The sequence below is a fragment of the Grus americana genome, chromosome Z (assembly GCF_028858705.1).
Source record: "Grus americana isolate bGruAme1 chromosome Z, bGruAme1.mat, whole genome shotgun sequence".
Lineage (NCBI taxonomy): Eukaryota > Metazoa > Chordata > Aves > Gruiformes > Gruidae > Grus > Grus americana.
In genome coordinates, this window is record NC_072891.1 from 29,797,982 (window position 1) to 29,818,847 (window position 20,866).

A 20,866-nucleotide genomic window follows, 5' to 3' on the forward strand; every position below is an offset into this window, starting at 1 on the left:
TGCTATGATTTATATTAGTGTCCTTTTCTGCTGTGTGTGAGGGAGAACACAGACATGATAGTATGAGAAGAAACAGGAAAGGAGACCAGGAATAAGTCTGGAGCATTGATCAGACGCAGCTCCACAAAATTCATAGCCCAAATTTTTGTGGGAGGAGAGGACTAGAGTAATTTAAGTTCTTATGTCCTGCTGGACACTCACCAATCTTAGGCAGCTCTGAAGGTGCCAATGACAGTAAACCATACTCTTTATTGTGCAGCTGAGCATGGTTCAGGGATCTGTAACCTCATGGCGAAGAAGCTATCTGTTAAGCAGGAAGCATCCTGGTGCCATCAGCGCGGCACTGTGCCGCTGTTGGTTGGTGTCCTTCACAGGCTGGGTTTGGTGCTGTGCTAGCACAAACACACAGGCAGTGGGACTCTAGATGGTATCTCTGCGCTGCTCTGTATTGTACCATGTAGACATATGGGCTTATCCAGGCTTCCATGAAAAATACTGCACTGTGTGAATTAGGCATGATTCAGGTTTTGCTGAATTACTGCACTGTATTTTCCTTCGCTGGAGCAGCATCCAGAATATTCACAAGCTTTACGCTATTTCAAACTACAGTACTGTCTGTGGACATGCCACCCAGTCTTCCGAGCTGTGTTCCTCCTACTCCTTCCATTTCCATGTCTTCTTATGTCTTTTCAGCCCTGCTCCAGCATGCCACCCACACTGAGATTTACAAAGAGAAGTAACCTAGGAAGTTTGTGCTAGAGGATGCTGACTCAGTCACAGCACAACTTCAATTTCTCCTTTACAGGACAACAAGTGTTTTATAAAAGGGCTCAGTGCCAAAAAGTAATGAGGATAGCACATAATAAAATGGGGGAAAATATAAAGCATTGAAGTCATGGAAAAACTAGTACTTTTGTGCAAATTTTCTTTTTTTCTATATTCTACATTCATTTTTAAAAATAAACTATTACAAAGACTTTCATATTTGCATTCAAATCTCCTGGGGTTCTCATGAGTGCAGAACTTAAGAGTGCTTAAGTATTTTGCTGAACTGATGCCAAGAGGCAAAAGTCAACTATTTTGCTTTATTGAGTAATAAGCACCTATTTTAAAGCAAGTCTAGCAATGTGTACTGTAAGACTTGTTTCCAAGAAATCTACTAACAAATCCAGTACCTTACAGAAAGAAATACTGCTCCTTATGAAGAGAAAAAAAAATGACGCCAAGGTGGACAGGTCTGTGTAAATACAGATAAGTTGGAAGGTTTATTGTTTTAAAGGGAGGGAAGAAGTAATTTCAATGTGCAAAAATGGATGCATTCATTCCATTGCTTCTCATTTCTCTTCATTGTGTACATCTATAAAGAAAAACAGGATGCTGGGGACACACTCTGTAAAGAAGCTCAACAATTCCTTAGTGTAACTAAAGCTAGCTGTTTGTGCTGAGACTATAAATTGTACATGTTGCTCCTGCCTAGCCCGTGCAGACCCCTCCATTGTCTTTAACCAGAAGTACCAATAGAAAAATTCTGTCCTTTATGTGACTTTATTTAACCTTCTACTCAAGGTCCATCAAACAGATTAGGCCGACTGGGTATCAGTCATCATTAGCAAATGAATTGTAGCTGAGACAGACTCCAAAGCTCACGGGAGGAAGGCCAGTTTGTTGGATCCACATGGGGGAAGAAAACCTTCTAGAATAAACAGTTACTGAATGTTAAGAAGTTATTTTTCTCCTCTGGGCCTCTGCCCATATGGATTCAACTCACAGTGACTTTCCTGCAGTCTCCCAAGTCACAGGGTGATGTTTAAAAGATCCAAAAGATAGCTGGTTAAATAAGGAGCATGTAAAATAGCTCTCCTTAAATTAGGGCATGAGCAAGAGGCACAGGAGCAACTCAGTAGACTCCTTGCCCATTTTATCTCAGGTATGGGAATATTCTTAGGCATGCTGAAGTGTTGCCAAGGCTCTCACCCATTCATTAGTAACAAACTTTTAATGCGCTGAATGATCCACTTGAAGAATTTCCAAAAAGATATTGCCAGGATTTCCACAACTCTTTCCAGTGAAACAAAGAACTGACCTATCTGGTACCAAAAAGAAAGTGTTCTGAAAACATATGACATGTGGAGCTTGATTCATCCTGCATTTGATGGGGGCTGTAAAGATAGAAAAGGAAGGGTCTGATGGGTTAGTTTAAGCTGCTGTTAAACATTGTTACAGTAAACTCAGCAGGACATTCTACCAATACTTCATTCCAGTGAGTTACAAGAACTTAAATTCACTCTCTAATTATGCTGCCTGAGCGGTACCAACCACAAAAACAATTTCTGGAAAGGAGCAAAGTCAGACTTAAACTGAATGAGGAGCACGCAAGCTCACAGACTGGTAACAGTGTCAGTAAGATCCTAGAATTGGCAAAGGCAAGCATGAATCAGGCCTCTTAAGCGTTTCTAAATGATGGGACGAATAGAAAAACAAACCATGTTTGTACAGAGAATTGACAAAAAGAAGCTAAGGGAGCATTAGGTGTACCTGATGGGGAGCTGATTCATTTGAACTAGAGGAAGTAATCGTACAAATCTATCAGCTCACAGTAGGCCTCCTGAGAACATATGGACTCATATGATTTTAGACCACAATTTATTGTGTTCCTGAAGAACTATCTAAGCAACATTCAGGTAACTAGGAGGGGTGTAGAATTAGCTCTTGATTTGGGAAGACACAAGAACCGAGACCTGGTGTGGGCCAGTGCACAAGGGCTGACAACCAATGCTGTTGATATCCTTATGATAGCATCATGCCCAGTCTTCCCTAAGAAATCACTCTTCACATGGGAAGAAAGATACTGAGAAAAATATGACAATGGATGATTGCAGAGGTAAAAGAATCCAGCAGACTACCCCAACAGTGAGTGATCAGCCAGTCAGGAGCAGCTGCTAAAGAACTTAATTCTCCAATTTGTAAATAGCTCTATGACTGAGCTAATTTCCTAACACAACCCAGCACTATGTGTATGGAAGAATTTGCTGTATGTATATTATTCCTCACTGGAATCACAGAAAGATTCTGCAGGCTGGTCAAACCACCTGTAACACCTGCACACTGACATTAAGTAAGGACGCTCTCTAGCACACTACCCATCAGAGGAACAATAAGAATTACTGTAGAAAAAGAGACAGGGAGTGGCACCCTTAGCGTGCCACCTGGGAGTCTACCATAGATAGGGTTCTGTCAGTCTTGGGCAGAGGGGGAAGCAAATTTTGCCACAGTATTGTGGTTTTTGGTGGTGGAAAATAAGCAAAGTGTGGAGTTGCTCTCTCACTCTTCCTAGATAGGAAGTACACAGTAAAAGTTGAAAGGAAATGTGAAAAATTTGAAGAAAATGGAAACAAGGAGCAAACAACAGTCAGGCCACTGAAAATCCCTTAAACAATATGAATTACAGTGATTATGGATGTCTTTTAACCTAGACTACCTATAATGATTAGTAATGTTTATGACATTTCACTAGAAGGACATACTGGAGTACCAGGAAGATACTGCTGAACTTTGGTAGTTAGAGATGGAAATAAATACCTTCTAGAGCACACACAGACAGAGCACAGGTTCCCATGGTGCTGTAGTCCTACATACCATAGCTGAGATCCATACTACCGAATGAAATAAAGAAAAAAGAACAATTCTTAAAGGAAATTTACAGCCTATGGCTTAGTCCACACTGTAATATTTTGGCATGATGTTGTTTTAGTGGTAATAAATGCTACTTGGACAGCAAAACCCTAATTACTTTCATCGACAACAAAGCCCACACTTCTTCTCAGAAACTCAAATGAGTGATATAACTGATATAAGCGATGAAAACATGAAAATTATCACTGGTCTCCCAGCCTGGGGTAAAAAACTATTTATGCATTATAGTCACAAGCTATATATATGGGAAATGGCTCTTCTTCTCTTTAGTATAACACACACCCCCATGTATAATATGCAAGTTCATGAAAATGCCAATACTGCTTTTGAACTGTGTACTTCCAGGAACCCAAACCTACAAGTTAGAAAACTTCTAACAAAAAAGTATTACAGTAACTAATCTTGTTTTCAACTGTTTCTCTTGGTTACAAATGTATTGGAAAGCTTTGCACAAGATGCAGTCTGTATAACTCTCTCTTATTATGGGTTTGTTTTCTTCAGTGTGTGGGATGCTGACAGGTGTACTCATCATGATGTTTCACACCAAATGCTGTTCTCATGTTGCTTTAGTCATCAGTTCAAGATTCAAATCCAAAATGCAAAACTTCGCACTGTCTTTTGTAAATGTTTCAAGAGTTAAGTCCCAAAGGCAGCGTAACCTTCAGGACAGCGTGCCTGTGTCTCCCTGCCTTCTGAAAACTTCATTGTCCCCTTCATACAAGCTCTAATAGAATGACTAAAAGCAGCTGTTGACATATACAGTATCTAGATATGGCTGCACTATAAGTAAGGATAAAGCGAGAGACAAAAGCTGTTTTGCTAAAGACAACTAGCAAACACAAGCGTTTCTATGTGTATACAATGAGGGAGAGATGTGCTTTGGCAGCAACATACCCCAACAGAATTTTGTCTTTCACGTAATAAAACCAGCTGGCACAGTGCTCAGAGTCCCTGTGAGGTGAAATTATAATCATAGAATATCTCAAGTTGGAAGGGACCCATAAGGATCATCAAGCCCAACTCCCTGCTCCTCACAGGACTACCTAAAACTAAACCATATGAGTAAGAGCGTCGTCCAGACGCTCCCTGAACTCTGACAGGCATGGTGCCATGACCACTGCCCTGGGAAGCCTGTTCCAGTGACAAATTGCACACATATGTACTGTAGTTCCACACAAAATCTGAGGTTTGATTGCAGAGTTCATAGTACTGATGAAGAAAAGTCCAACCATCTGGGAAGCATGTGGCCACGCTCTCCAGATGTACTGCAATAATCCCTAAGGTTATTCATGCCCTTCCTGGCAGAGACACAAGAATCACTTTTCATTACTATTTCAGCATTCATATGTGTGTAGAGTAAGTTAACTCCTCCTTGTCAGTAAATTAAAGGACAAAGAGAATGGATGGTGATCAGGTATGATGACTTCTAGCATTTTCAGTGAACTTTTACATAACAAATGTAATTCCTTTAAAGATTCCAAGCTTATTTTAGCCTCTGAATTCTGCCATGGCTCAACAGCAGAAAGATTATGCCTTGTTCTAGGAAAGGTACTGTCCACTTTTTTATGGCTGCAGCTCACTGTTATTAGACAGTCTGTGTCTGTCCTGTTCATGCATGGCCTAAGCTCCACAAGAAAAGGCAGGGTTTTTGGTATATACATCCAGAAAAACAGGTGTTGCTGTGGTATGCTGTATTAACAGCCTGCCTTGCTACTGGCTTCCTGAATAAGGCACGTAAGAGGACAGTCTTTTTAATGCATGGAAAGAACAGAAACAAACAAACAGACTCAGTTTGTTTAAAGCAAGCCTGTCCCTGGAAAAGGAATATCAATATAAGACACACCTGAGCACAAAATGACACAAATGAATTTCAGTACTGGACTTTGCCCCACTAAGGATTTGGCAAAAACTCCATGTTTAGTGCAACGGTGAGATGTCAGAAAGGTCTGTAATGCATGCATGCTATGGGGAAAAACAACAAAGCTTGAGCAAAGAACAACCAACACTCAGAGCTTTCGCATCTCCCCACCCTCAAACCGGGACATTTTCTGTTCTAGCCTTGAGTACTGCACAGTCACTGCTGCATACAAAACCTGTGAGTTTTCCAGCAATAAAAATGGTACTCTCCTCACATCCTTCTGCAGATACTTACTGAGGTGAGCATCAGTAATGTCATCACTAATGACTAGCAAGACCTGTGGTCTTTTACAGGAAAGGCAATAATCCTATGAACACAGGGAAAAGACCCTCCTTTAACTCAGCAGTACACATGGGACATAATCATTAGCCTTTTTAGGCCTATTACAATGAGGTTAGCTGGTTCAAAAGACACTGTGCCTATGCTCATTGACAAAGATGCAAACCAGAGGCGAATATAACCACAACATGCAGTACAAAACTGTATTGACGGAAATTCAAATTGGGGTTTCAGCACTCTGAATTGTCTGAATAATAGAGAAACAGCAGCTTTAGGTACATATCAGAAGCTACTGGTTGCTTGCACAGCCTCTTCTTCACCTCCCAAGTACTTTAATACTACCTCCATCCTCTCAGGCAGAATCAGTAGGATAGCTCAGAAAATGACCAGGAAAGAAAAAAACAGTGCAGTTTCACCAGTTGGGTAATTTCTTGGTTTAGAAGAAAATAAAAAAGTAAATAATTTGAGGCAACATCATGGTTTTTCATACACCACCTTGCTGTTAATCATGGTAACCGCAAGACTGCAACAGTGCAGGCAGGCTCAACAGTCTTGGTAGCATGAGGAATTTCCAGCAAAGGTCTCTTCACAGGGCCACAGCATTATAAAATAATTCAGATGGGAAGTCACCATTGGAGGTGTCTAGTCCAACATCCTGACCCAAGCAGGGTCAGCTATGAGATAAGACAAGGTTGCTCATGGCTTTATCCAGCTGGACACTGAACAACTTCCTTGTTTCAAATTATTATCATTGCCTCTTGTCCTCCCACCATTGATAGCTATGAAGTACCCTGGCTCCATCTTCTTGACAGTCTCTCTGTAGGTATAGGCGGCTGCTCTTAGGTCCCACAAAAGTCATCCTTCTCCAGGCTGAACAAAACCAGTTCACCAGCCTCTCCTTATAGGGCCTGTGTACCAGCCCCCACCTGTCCTGGTGATCCTAGGCTGAACTCACTCCAGTTTATTGATGTCTTTCCCATACTGGGGATCCCCAAATGGGACACAGTATCTGAAAGTCATTTCACAAGTGCTGAGCAGAGGAGAATAACCACTTCCCTCACTCTCTGGGCCATGCTCTTATTCATACAGCCCAGGATGCTGTTGGCCTTCTCTGATTCCAGAGCACACATCTGGCCCGTGCACAGCTCACTGCCCACCAGGGCCCTGGGCTGTCTCTGCAGAGCTGCTCCTCAGCCCCCCTGTCCCCAGCCTACATCATGGCAGGACTCTGCCTTTTTAGAAGCAGGATTCATGATTTGTCCTTGCTGAATTTCATCAGGTCCCTGTCGATCTATTCCTCCCAGCTGTCCAGACTCCCATGACTGGCAGCTCTGCCCTCCAGTGTACCAACAGGTACCCCCCCAATTTGGTGTGATCTGCAAGCTTGGTTAGAGTGCCCTCCATCCCCTCCTCCAGACCACTGATAAACATGTTAAACAGGACAGGTCACAGAACAGACCACCAACCAAGACTCCTAACTATCTAGTTGTCCACCCACCCAAATCATAAAGTCCTGAGCTGGACACAAGAATATTGTGGGGGACAGTGTCAAAAGCCTTGCTAGACTGGAAGTAAGTGACATCTGCTGCCCTAACCTCATTGACAGATTCAATCATTTTATCACCCAGCCAATCAGGTTGGTTAGACATGATTTATGCTAGTAGCTTCCTAATGATATAATTTAGATTCAGATTTCCTTCCTTACTCCTGCTTTTTCTCTCTTGCAAACTGTTCTGTGCACTTTAGAGAGTAAGAATTAGTAAGTGCTCTGTGTGGTTGTGATACCTGGCTGGGAAGGAAGAAAGCAGTTTCACAACTTTATGATAGCATTTACAGAAATAGAGAAAATTAAAAAGGAAGAAGAAACTTATAATATGCCATAGAAATAGACTGTTACTACAAAATCACAGAATGGCTGAGGTTAGAAAGATCTTAGGTTTCTTTCATTTTCCCACAAAAGGAACCAGAACTGATCCTCCAGAATTAAGAACAATTCAAGTGACTATGACTTAAAGTAAGATCTGTTCTAGCATGACTCTCAAACTTCTTCAAATAATGTTTACCCTGGCTCTATTGCAGTCTAAGAGATCTTCTTCAAAACACCTAGAATGTAAAGAACAAGTTCCTGTCTTCTTAATTTGTAAACAATCTAAGTAACTTTGCAGACAATTATACTTTAGTACACATAAGAAGCAGAATTTTAAACACACTATTTTGAAATTCTGTGCCAGAAAGGTTTTCTTTGAAATCAGCAGGAAGACTTCTTCATGAGGGTCATCCATTTACAAAAAATCCTTTGATGGGAGAGGTTGCTCCTGGGCTGATACCAGCTGTGCTGTCCAGCACAGACAAACATGTTCACACACGCTAATCCATGTGGGAGCCTTTCTAGTTCGAAGCCCAAAATGAGACTGCGTAAGCCCTTGAAAGAAAAGAGGCCTTTATTTTAAACTGTCTTTTAGCAGTCACAAAATCTTCTGTAACTGGCTTGCTGTAAACTTCCTCACATTGTTTTAATTAAAACGCTTTTGAACTTTTTTATCAGGACATTTATAAGAATTCCTGTTGTTTATTCATAGCTCTACACTTTTTCAGATATAAGACAGATGCAGCACTAAGAAAACTGTGGACCTTCTGCTACCCAACATCTGTCTATTGCACAGTGCAAGGCCTGCTCAGAACGTTTTGCAAAAAGTTTGTTTTTCTTGGGTAGTTTTTCACATGTGACATATTAAGCTCAGACAAAAGTCTGTTTGTGAGAATGGCAAATAAACATATTTCTTAGTAAGAGTCAATCAAGTTTACAGAATGTATTTATGCCACACCAAGCACCAAATCTTGCTCTAACTTTGGTTGGACAAACTGACCTCATGTATAGCCAAGACTTAAGCTGGAAACAGAGCACTGCATAGTTTTTAACTCATCTTTTCCTTTTAAATGAAGACAGCTTTCAATACACCTTTCTGCGCTCAGTCCTAAAAGCTGCACATTGCACAAACAACGAACCTGCTCATTTTAGGCTAAGCAGCTATAGCTGTCCACTCCAGGTACAGGCCAGAATGCAACTAACTATGAATGAGAGTAAGAGTCGTATGTGGTGTAAGGCTGCTCAGCAGCCTGCCATTGTTAATAGGGATCAGTTGCCTTCTGGCAAGTGAATACCTCTCAGACTTAAAAACTAAGTTGTGTGCCAAGTCAAAGGAGGCAAGCCACAGGACTGCCTAGCTTCTCTTGCCATTCAGCCGTAAGGAACAAGACGGAGTTTCCTACTGATATTTCACAGGACAGCAACATGTTTTCTGCCCTTTTCTTCCCCAGCAATGAAATACAGCCACTGAAGAACACAAGATGCAGTATCAATTCATTCTCACCTGGAAAATTCAAAAGTACGCAGTACATTGAGGAAGGTTCATTCCCATCTGTGGCTGAGAAAGTATCTGAGACTCTGCTGCTGTCCTGAGAAGTGCTAAGAATAAACACTTACCCCACATACATCCAAAATGTGGCCTGCCATGACCAACATGGGAAGCATATTTTCATCAGTGCAGGCTACGATAATGAAACACTGGATAGCAAATAATATGGGGGGCTTGCTATACCACTCTACACTAAAGCCTGTCAAAGCCAGCATCAAACAAAATACCAAGAAGACAAAGACGTCTTCTTAAAGATATCCTTTAAAATAGCTGCAATGATAAATCACCTCCACTGCTTATAAAACATTCAGGGATGAAAACATAACAGCTAGATTACAAGCATGTTGTAGAAATTAAACTAAGAAGCACATCTAATGAAAGGACATCAATGTCTTGTAATGACAGTAGGTTTTTTTTTTTTTTCAAACACGTCATATCTGTGTAAATAAAACATTTACATGCATAACATATTTGAAAGCTGGTACAGAAAAACTACCATTCTTTACTAGATATAAGTATACAGAGGACTTAAATAGCTTTTTTTAATATTGCAATGTTATTTTAAAAGTTGCAAATCCTGAACAAATTTCCCATCACAGTGCTCAACAACTTTGCATTATGTTTCAAACATGCCAAATTATCTTCATGACGGCTTTATGCAGTTGTCCTTCTGCAGCATTCCAGAACAGAACTTACTCTTCTGCTCCATCTAATTTAAAAACTTCTTGTGCATGGCATGTAATCAGTTTGACAGAGGTGTCTTAAAAAATTCACAGCAAGCCTCGTCCAGATAAGAGAAAGTGATACTGACTTATCCTACTGAAGGAAGAATAAAAGAGCAAGGTCACAACCTGCATAACTTGAACAAATCGCAGTCAGAGTGATTGCAGTATCAACCACGTAAAAAGATGTATTTATAACTTGGAGAAGTCTTTATGTTAAAGAATCCCTTACAACTCAACAGTAAAGGATGTTCATTAAGTCCATTTTAACCAATACTCACAAGCTTTCATTGTCAGATGTTTCACTCACCTTAACAATTCATACCTTCTACTGTAACTAGCACTATGCAACACAACAGCCTTCTTCTAAAGACAAGAGTGAGGTGAGGGATAATGGAAGTCTCAAGTCTACAGAGCACCTATATGCTGTTGCAATGACCTGGCTGTAGAAACAAGGGATTAGATAATGCTAGCCACAGTAGAATTCTCTAAATAACCCTCTTTTCCTGTACCAACTTGACTGCTATTTTCCACACCCACCCAGCTTCATAATTCCTGCAGAAACAATTTTTACTCACCCTTGTGATTCTCATTTAGTAGACTATTAGCTAACATCTCAGTATTTAATTTCCTTTCCTGTTATGCAGGTATCAGATAAATCAGAATACAAGGATATGAAAAATAATAGTTTGTTGAACAGCATACACATTCCTTCACATTGCCCACAAGAAAAAGAACACCAACCTAAGGGTACATATTGCCAGAGAATTGAAGTCTGGGGACGTACTGCCACAATCCTGTTGATGTTGGAGCATATTAAAGCAGATGTTTCCTGTCAAGTGTTAGACTCTCCCTACAGTACACATTAGTATATTCCAGGAGTCACTTCAAGCAAACACATGTGAATGTTAGACATCTTGAGTGAATTCTCTTCTAATCCACCACTCCATCTGTTAATGCTGTATTCCTAAGCAACATTTAAGTCCTCTGGATTATTGCTTCCTTCTGTTTAAGTTTAATAATGCACTGTGAAAAACTATTAAACAACACATCATCATGCACACAAGTGAACAAAGCATCAGATTTTCTAAATCCTTTCTTTCAAGTACTACATATGATTACTTTTTTACAGCTAAGGAAAAGCTCTAATACAATGTTTTGGGCTAAATTGTGGCCACGCAATATGGACACACCGTAAGAAGAGGTGGTTTTCCTTTGCTCTCTAGCATAGACTTCAGGAGGGAGGCCCATGACCTCAGAAGACAGCAGCCAAGTGAACAGAAATTGACCCAAATCCTTCACATGACAGCTTATTACCAAGGTCCAGCAGTGGGCCAAAAGAGAGAGTTGGGTACAATACAATAAGAAGATTCATTTTGCAGACACAAACCAAATTACACCTTTCAGACAATTGTGGGGCTTGAGGACCAAAGAAGTGCTGTTCCAGAGACATTGTCATGATACCATCAAATACAATTAAGCATGCCTAGCACAATCTATCTTTCTCTCACGAAAAGAAGTTAAGGAATGTTCACACACAAGATCTTTTTGACCATCATTATCTCTGTTTACCTACTCTGGTAACCACCACTGGGAAAAGATTTGCAAGTGTTTTAATTTTATTATGGAGTAGTGACAGTATTATTAAATCCCAGTTAGATGTGCTTGAAGTCATCATTTCCTAACTTCTTAGGAAGATTGAGACCTATCAAGTAGAATACAAGATTCGTTTCTTTTCCTAGGCACCATTTCTCCTACCCTACTACAACTACTATTACAAATGTTGCCATTGTCTTTTCAATCATCTTTATTTTAAAACAGTTTCTCAATTTCTAGTGTTAGAACAACAGAATACGGTAAATACGGAATATCAGCACTCAACAGCACAGGATAGATATTTTTAAGTACTCTGTTTATTACGCATGTTCTCCCTCCCTTGTTAATCAAGTCTTTTTCTTATTCTTACCCACACGTAGATAACAGTTGGCCCTGAATGTTCTTTTCCTTTATTTATTTCTTCTAGTTCACTAACAAAAAAGACTTTTCAAAGTATTTTTAAACAACTGTTCCCATGGAATTGAATGGTACTGCATGTGCATTAAAGGCCAAACTATGACTAAGTCGAGCTATCATACTTCAAGATTAAATCTAGCAAGGTAAGTGGGACATGTCTAAGAAACCCATGGAGGTAGACTAGTGTGAACAAGAACAAAACTTACCACTTAATCTTTGTAAATAAGAAGGTCTGTTATGTATCTGCTATCTCAAATGAAATAAATGCTGATTTGAATGAACGACAGTCTAGATATAAGAGAAAATATTTAAGTGTTTAAGGCATTTCGTTTTACATGTTGTACTGAGTGTATATGGCAGGGTTGCCAGCAGGGCCTGCAGGGCCTCACAGAGGCCAGGGCTGCCCTGTGATGGACACAGCCAGTTCCAGTCAGCTCCAACAGACCCACCACAGGGCAAAGCGGAGGCCAGCGGCTAAGCTGGTAGCCCCTCTGGAAAAACATACTTTAAAAGGGCAAAAAGCTGCCCAGCAGTGAGGACTGAGGAGAACACCAAGGTCAGAGAAGAAGGAAGGGGAGGAAAAGCTGCTCCAGGTGCTGGAGCAGAGATTACCCTACAGCCCATGAAGAGGACCCACAGTGGAGCAGACAGATATTTCCTGGCAGGAACTGCAGCTGGTGGAGACCCCACACTAAACCAAATCTTTTCCTGAAGGACTGCAGCCCATGAGGACAGCCCACGCTGCAGCAGGGAAACAGTGTGAGGAAGAAGGAGCATCAGAGAGGAGCTGTTATGAACTGGCCCCAACCCCATTCCGCATCCCCTGCACCACTTAGGGTGGAGGAGGTAGAAGAAGAATGAAGGAGTGAAGTTGTGCCTGGGAAAAAGGGGCTGGGGGGAAGGTGTTGGTTTAATTTGTGGGGTTCCTGTTTCTCGCTATCAAATCTATTTTAATTGGCAATAAATTAATTTTTTTCAAGTCGAGTCTTTCGTCTATGACTGTAATTGGCAAGTGATCTATCTCCCTGTCTTTATCTCAACCCATGAGCTCTTTCATCCTATTTCCTCCCCGTGTCTTGTTGAGGATGGGGAGTAATGCTGGATGGGCATCTGGCAGCCAGCCAGCCAAGGTCAACCCACCACAAATACTTGGGTGCATATTTTGATGTCCATTTTAGAAGCTTCAAGCAAAATCTTTAGCATTGGTGTAACTACAGATAGTGAATAGTTGCAAAGAAGGCAAAAGCCAAGCAGCTTTGGAAAGTTACGCAAACAGGATAGATTACAGCTGACATCAGATGACAATGTGTAACATTCCACTCAAAACTTTTTACTCATTTTATTAAAATCACTATTCAGAAGTTCTTTAGGCTTTATTTCATTAAGTCCATTTTAACCAATACTCACAAGCTTTCACTGTCAGATGTTTCACTCACCTTAACAATTCATACCTTCTACTGTAACTAGCACTATGTAACACAACAGCCTTCTTCCAAAGACAAGAGTGAGGTGAGGGATAATGGAAGTGTCAGGTGAGGAAGACTTACCCTCAATAGAGGAAGAATACATGGGGGAACTCTTAAAGAAACTAAACATACGTAAGTTCATGCAATCTCAGGTGCTGAAGGAGCTATCCAAAGTCATTGCAAAGGCACACTCTTGGTTATCTTCAAAAGGTTGTGGCATGAGGGAGCCTTCCTAAGACTGAAAGCAAGCAAGTATCACTCTTGTCTTCAAGAAGAGCAATAAAGAACACCTAGAGAACTACAAACCAATCAGCCTCACCTTAATCCCTGGCAAGGTGATGGAGCAATGAATCTGGAAATCCTTTCCAAACTCATGGAGGACAAGAAGGTCCTCCATGAGTAGTCAGCATGGATTTATGAAGAGGACATCATGCCTGACCAACCTGATTGCCTTCTACAACACGGTGACTGGCTCACTGAATGAGGGGAGGGCAGTGGATCTTGACTTTAGCAAGGTTTTCAACTTTCTCTCCCATAACATCCTTGTAGATAAAATGGTGAAACATAGAATAGGTAACTTGGCAGTGAGGTAGACTGACAACTGGCTGAATTCCAAGGGTCAAACAGTTGTGATTAGCAGCACAAAATGCAGCCAGAGGCCAGTCACCACGGGTGCTCCCCACAGATCAATACTGTGGCCAGTATTGTTTAACATCTTCATTAATGACCTGGACCATAGGACAGAGTGCACCCTCAGTAAGTTTACAGATGATACAACACTGTAAGGGGTGATATACCAGATGGTAGTGCTGCCATTTAGAGACATCTCAGCAGGCTGGAAAAATTGGCAAACAGGAACCTCATAAAAGTCAACAGAGGGCGATGCCAAGTCCTACACATGGGGAGGAATAATCCCTGGCACCAGTACATACTGGGACCAAACATCTGGATAGCAGCTCTTCAGAAAAGGACCTGAGGTCCTGGTGGACCATGAGTTGACCATAAGCCAGCAAATAAGCCCTTTCGTCAAAGAAGCCAAACAACATCCTGACCAGCATTAGAAGAGCATTGCTAGCAGGTAGAGGGAATCAAGCCCTCCTCACTGCTTTTCACTGGTGAGAAAATCTGAGGTCCTGAGTCCAGTTCTGAGCTCCCCAGAAAGATGATGGACCTATGGGAGCAGTTCTGGCAAAGGGCCACAAAGATGACTAGGGGACTGAAGCATCTGTCATACTAGGAGAGATAGGATTGCTAAGCCTCAAAGAGAGAAGGTTCAGCGAGGAAATCTTATCTATGTGCATAAATACCCAATGCGGGGGTGAGGGGATGAATGAAGACAGAGCCAGACTCTTCTAACAGTGCCTAGTGATGGGACAAGACACAATGGGCACAAACTGGAATTCAGAAAATTTTGTTTCTACTTATGAAAAAAAAACTTTTCTACTCAGAGTGAAAAACTGAAACAGGTTGCCCAGGAAGACTGTGGAGTCTCCATCCTTGGAGATACTCAAAACCCAAGTGGACGTGGCTCTAAGCAACCCACTTGAGTTGACCCTGCTTTGAACCAGGGTGTTGGACTAGATGATGTCGAGGCATCCTTTCCAGGCTCCACTACTCTGTGATTACTTCCTTCTTTTCTGCCAGAATTAATATTCCCAGTACAATTTTTAAATTATTTTTTTAACATTTTCTTTCCAGTGCACAAGCTGAAAGCATGAGCTTTATAGAAAGGTACACAAAGGGGTTCTGTGACAGTTGTCTGTGGAGCACATAAGACCAGTCCATTAGAAAGGAATAAAAAGGATCAAGGAAGAAAAAGGACAATAGATATAAAGCATACACTAGTAAGCAGTAAAATGAAACCTACTGCAGGACTTAGCAAGTAGTGTTATCCATTCTCTTCTGAATTTTCTACTGAGAGCACAAAATATTTTCCTTACTGATTTTATTATATTGGAGGTGAGACGTTCAGCAGTAAACGCAGAGAGGATGCTGTCCCTCACACTAAACAATATGCTGTCTGGTATCAGCACATTTTGGAAGAGAATGGACTTCCCTATTACAGAAGTACATTGAGGTTTTAGAATTTTAATAGTAAGCCTTATACTGGTGTGCTAATTCAACAGAGAATTGCTTAATCTTGCTTTTTTTCTTTCTGTCTCACTGTACTGGGAATATTATTCTCCTTCCAAAAGGCTGGGTTTTTTTCTTGCAGATTGGCTAGGTAGTTGTGTTGGGTTTGCATGGCAAGGTTTTGGTAGCAGGGGGGCTACAGGGGTGGCTTCTGTGAGAAGCTGCTAGAAGCTCCCCCTGTGTCTGATAGAGCCAATGCCAGCCGGCTCCAAGACGGACCTGCCGCTGGCCAAGGCCAAGCCAATCAGTGCCTCTGTGATAACATATTTAAGAAGTAGAAAAACACTTAGAGAGGGAGAGCTTTTGCAGCCGGAGAGAGGAGTGAGAAGATGTAAGAAACTCTGCAGACACCAAGGTCAGTGCAGAATGAGGGGCAGGAGGTGCTCCAGGCGTCGGAGCAGAGATCCCCCTGCAGCCCGTGGTGAAGACCGTGGTGAAGCAGGCTGTCCCCCTGCAGCCCATGGAGGAAGGATGAGGGGGTGTAGAGATTCCACCTGCAGCCCGTGGAGGACCCCACGCCGGAGCAGGTTTGCTGGCAGGACTTGTGACCCCGTGGGGGGACCCCACACTGGAGCAATTTGCTCCTGAAGGTCTGCACCCTGTGAGAGGGACTCCATGCTGGAGCAGGGGAACAATGAGAGGAGTCCTCCCCCTGAGGACGAAGAAGCGGCAGAAACACCATGTGATGAACTGACCATAACCCCCATTCCCCGTCCCCCTGTGCCGCTGAGGGGGGGAAAGGTTTGAAGCCGGGAGTGAAGTTGAGCCCGGGAAGATGGGAGGGGTGGGGGGAAGTGTTTTAAGAGTTGATTTTATTTTCTCATTCCTCTACTCTGTTTTGCCTAGTAATAAATCAGATGAATTCCCTCTCTAAGTTCGGTCTGTTTTGCTCGTGACGATAATTAGTGAGTGATCTCTCCCTGTCCTTATCTCGACCCACAAGCATTTCGTTATGCCTTTTCTCCCCTGTTTGGTGAATGAGGGGAGTGAGAGAGCGGCTCTGGTGGGCACCTGGCCTCCAGCCAGGGTCAACCCTCCACAGTAGTCCATGGGAATGGAATCATGAATGCCTTACACATATTCTTTTACACCCACTGTCCCACTGTAAGATATCACTGACACTAGTGGAACTGTCCCTTATGTTTATAGACACATGAAACTGGAATTCAGTTCAACATGAAACCTATACTGAGAATCAACCTCTGTTATCCACTCCTTCAAGCAATACATTGGATTTCAGACAATGACATTCTATGATTTTACTGAAAAATGCCTCTTATAGACAACCATCTTTACTGGAATTTCAGCAGTTCCTTATAGTGGGCTTCACTGGGAATCCTGGAAGACCCAATGTCTTGATAATTCATGCAGTGAACCTCTGAAGAAGTTGTTTGTTATACTCCTTACTGTGTTCCAGCCCATGTAGCTAGCCAATATATATAGGAAAAGTGACTTGCTTAAGAGATGAACTACTGAATGGGCTTTCAGGCCTAAGCTGGGCTCTTTAATGGGCGAGTTCAGCACTGGCACTCTTAAGTTAAGCAGGTTATAGAATTTTGGCCATCAAAGCATAAGAATCTCTGGACGAGATTATGGCATTTTTAAAGAAAATTAAAATTCAGGTATTTTGGATTGTGATGCATGTAAATGAGTCACAAAACAAAACTGAGCAACTTTGAAAATATGTAACTTCTAAATCTTTTGGAAAACAAAAACAACCACAAAATGAAAGTGGAAAAAAAAATCAAGCGCCCTGGATACAGACAGCAAACTTCATAATAATAAATATTTGTAAGAGTGTCTGGGAAAATACTTATATCCTTCCATCATTATCAATTGCCCAGTTTTAGTTAATAATCAGACCTAGCTCCACAGAACTAAATAAGGCAGTAATCACCATGAGACGATCTGCACTCCAGAAGGTCAAGTAAACATAATTCAAATAGTCACAGTGTTATTGAAGGGGACTTCAGTACATTCATACTTTACCAAACTTTAAGAAAGAAGACAAACATATTTAAATGTCACTGTTTCTTCAAGTCTTACAGAAATGCAGATATCCTGGGTTGCACATACAAAATGAACCTCTATTTTATACTGTATTTCAACATAATAATAGCTTTCACTTAAACAATGAGATTTTTGGATCTCTAAACAAAATGAACAAAATACAGCAAACCCTGACACCCTGGAAGTGTTTAAGACCAGGTTGGATGAGGCTTTGGGCAACGTGGTCTAGTGGAGGGTGTCCCTGCCCGCAGCAGGGGGTTGGAACTAGATGGTCTTTAAGGTCCCTTCCAACCCAAACCACTCTATGATTCTATGATTCTGTAATTCCGACCTAACAGCATTTCCTTAAATTAGACCATCCACCTACAAGTAAGGAATATTATCCTGAGGACTCTGTCAATCATCAGGGGAAGCTTCTAGCTCTGAATTTAGTAACTTTTAGAAGTTTCCCGAATCAGGAAGCACCCTAATATCCTCGCTTTTCAAAGAGCAAATCAATCTTTTCATAAGAGCTATATTTCACTTCAAAATTACTGTTTCCTGATTAGACACATTTAGTAGGGGCAGCAGATCATTCTTGTGTTAGCAAGGCTATGCAATCAGATCAACACTGAGACACAGTTATCTCAGTGAATGCTCTTTCCACACAGAATATATAAGGCAATAATATTTAGCTTAATCCTCTTATGCATATATTTACAGAACATTTAGGCCTGGCTAAGACTTGCTCAAAATTCAGCTGCTAACACAGGATGCACATTCAGCAAATCTTTTAAGAGCAGATTGGACTTGTCAGAAATAGCTTAGGTATACTTTTAACCTGCCTTGGGACTGGGAATGGATTTCATAACTTCTTGCAGTCCCTTCTGGAACATTTTGTATCATAATAGATGATACATTTCAACTGCTTAAAATAACAGGAGGGTTTTGTTCGGTTTTTTGGGTTTTTTTAAATGCTTGTTTAGTTCTGAATTAGTACTTTATCTGTTTTAAACTTCCATGACTTTCATAAGAAGGGCTGCCAGATTAGGCTGTAAACCATTATTCACTATGACAAAGAGGAAGGTACTTTGAAAAGGAATTACCAGTCAAGTGTTTTTACGCTTAAAAAGATTTAACCTACTTCTTTCTTTTCCAGGCTGACTTAAACTACTTTCATCCAAGAAAAGGCTCATAAAATTAGTCTAGGTAAGATCAAAATATCATTGAAACTAGTTAAAACAATAAAGCACATAAGAGCTTCTAATTTTCACAATCGTTACCAAAAGACTTCACAATTTTGGAATTGCTAAGGAGTACAAAACAGGGAAATAAGTAATGTAATGACGAAGGTGATACAAATAAATGTTTCATCTTACTTGTCCAGGGCTGTGCTGGTAGGCATGCTCCTACCAAATCCTCGGACACCCATCTGACAGAAGTATGGAATGCAAGACAGATTGGCAGCAATGATAGCCAGCGAATCCGATGCATTAACAAAGAAACCATTTTGGCCAAGGATCATGTAGCGGTCCTGGAAAAGACAAGAAATTCAAAAAGGGATCTTAAATCCTATGTTTGGGGGAGTGGTAATTTCTTTGATTAAATACACTGTAGATAGGGGAAAAAAAAAAAGGAACAGGCTTTGGGTTTACTCGCATCCCTCTTTGGGCAGAATAATTTCTTGGCACCATCCTGGCAGGTTTATAATCTCACTGTCACACCATCACTCCCTCCAGCCTTGCAAATCAAAGTTCCAGATCCATCCATGTAGCTTCAGCCTCCTACATACTACTTTAGTAGGTCTGTTTCTGCCAGGGAATGCTTGTGTAGGAGAATCTTTTTGCCAATGACACACTCTATGCAGGGAGTAGGAGGGTGTTTTGTGTTTACTGACAACAGAAAACAGCTTCTGTTCTTCAGAACCTTCTCATCTTTCTCCCACCCTGTCAGGACAGAAAGCTGTTTTTGCAATACTTCACTGTTTATACTGCTGAATTATCACATTAAAAAAATTGAAACAAAGATTATGATTCAGTGCTTTATTTAGCTAAAAATCCTTCAATTTACAGTGTTAACCAAGAATTACTTAAATTAGTTACTACTTACCGTGACAAGTCCATTTCATCTATATATGCTGTCTCTTCCTAACCAGGGAATAAGTGTTACACCAGTACAAGATAAAACCAGCCTAATATTTAAAGAATTCTCATTCTGAATTCAAATCCTGCTCGATTTGCAGTCATCTGCAGAGACAAATTACAACATATGTGTCTGATTTATGGGTTGCAAATGCTGTCATCTGTACCTGAAAGTAATATCGCTTTCAGCTTTGAGGGCTTACTGAAAAGCAAATAAATTATACTTACATGTCCCATATCTGACCCCAGACAAAACAACAACTATGGTGAAACCTCCAGACAGATCAAAATACTTACTCCGTCAGCATCAAAAGCAGCTCCAAATCCATACTCTCCACCTCTCATAGCCTCCAGCAAGGCAGTTGCATATGTTAAATTGGGATCAGGAGGCTGTCCACCAAAATCCTCCAGAGGAATACAGTTTATGGCAGAATTTGCAGGAGCTCCCAATTCATCACACAGGATTCTTCTCACATAAGGTCCCATAACTGCAAAAACAGAAATCTGCCGTGCAATCACAAAAGCGTATGCTTGACATTCAAATTTTTCACAGCACCATGGAGACTTGATACAAAACATACTTTCAGCAATTCTACACATCTGTTCTAGCAAAAAAAAAAAAATCCAAACCCAAACTACTATTTCACAGAGGAGTATGTGATTGTCCCCCCAGTAAATAATCAATTGGCAATTCAGCATTAAAAACACAGTTCCTCATTAGTGGAAGTGTGAAAGTAATCACTCAATGGTGAAAGATGCAAGTTTTATTTACCCATTATTAAGTAAAGAAATGATCATACACATAGAGGGTTTTTCCTCACTGGAATAAAAATAAGATGGTATTCTATGTGTCCTGGAATGCAAAAAACAGTTTAACATATAATAGCAAGGAAAGTAAACAGTAGGGGAATACAAATGGGAAATAAATTTACCTCAACATTCCAATTCATATTAAAATTACAACAGGTTTGTCCACCAAAGAATTTTGCCATATTTTAGTTACTACCATGTAGATAATAAATAAAAACTTTCTCAAAACTAACTCCAAAATAACTTCTTTATTTTGTTAAGGATATGAACAACTAAGACCCCAGCT

The 20,866-nt window shown here is 40.9% G+C and overlaps 1 protein-coding gene across 1 annotated transcript in view; it reads right to left on the reverse strand.

Annotated features, from left to right (window-relative positions):
• The window catches only part of PGM5 (phosphoglucomutase 5), an 80,069-nt gene that overhangs the window by 42,243 nt on the left and 16,960 nt on the right, over window positions 1-20,866 (reverse strand). Inside the window, exons 5-6 of the mRNA XM_054810655.1 lie at window positions 20,068-20,258; window positions 19,009-19,163 (exon numbers count right to left, since the gene is read on the reverse strand). Coding sequence (XP_054666630.1) covers window positions 19,009-19,163; window positions 20,068-20,258 — 346 coding nt within the window. The remainder of the gene's footprint in view (window positions 1-19,008; window positions 19,164-20,067; window positions 20,259-20,866) is intronic.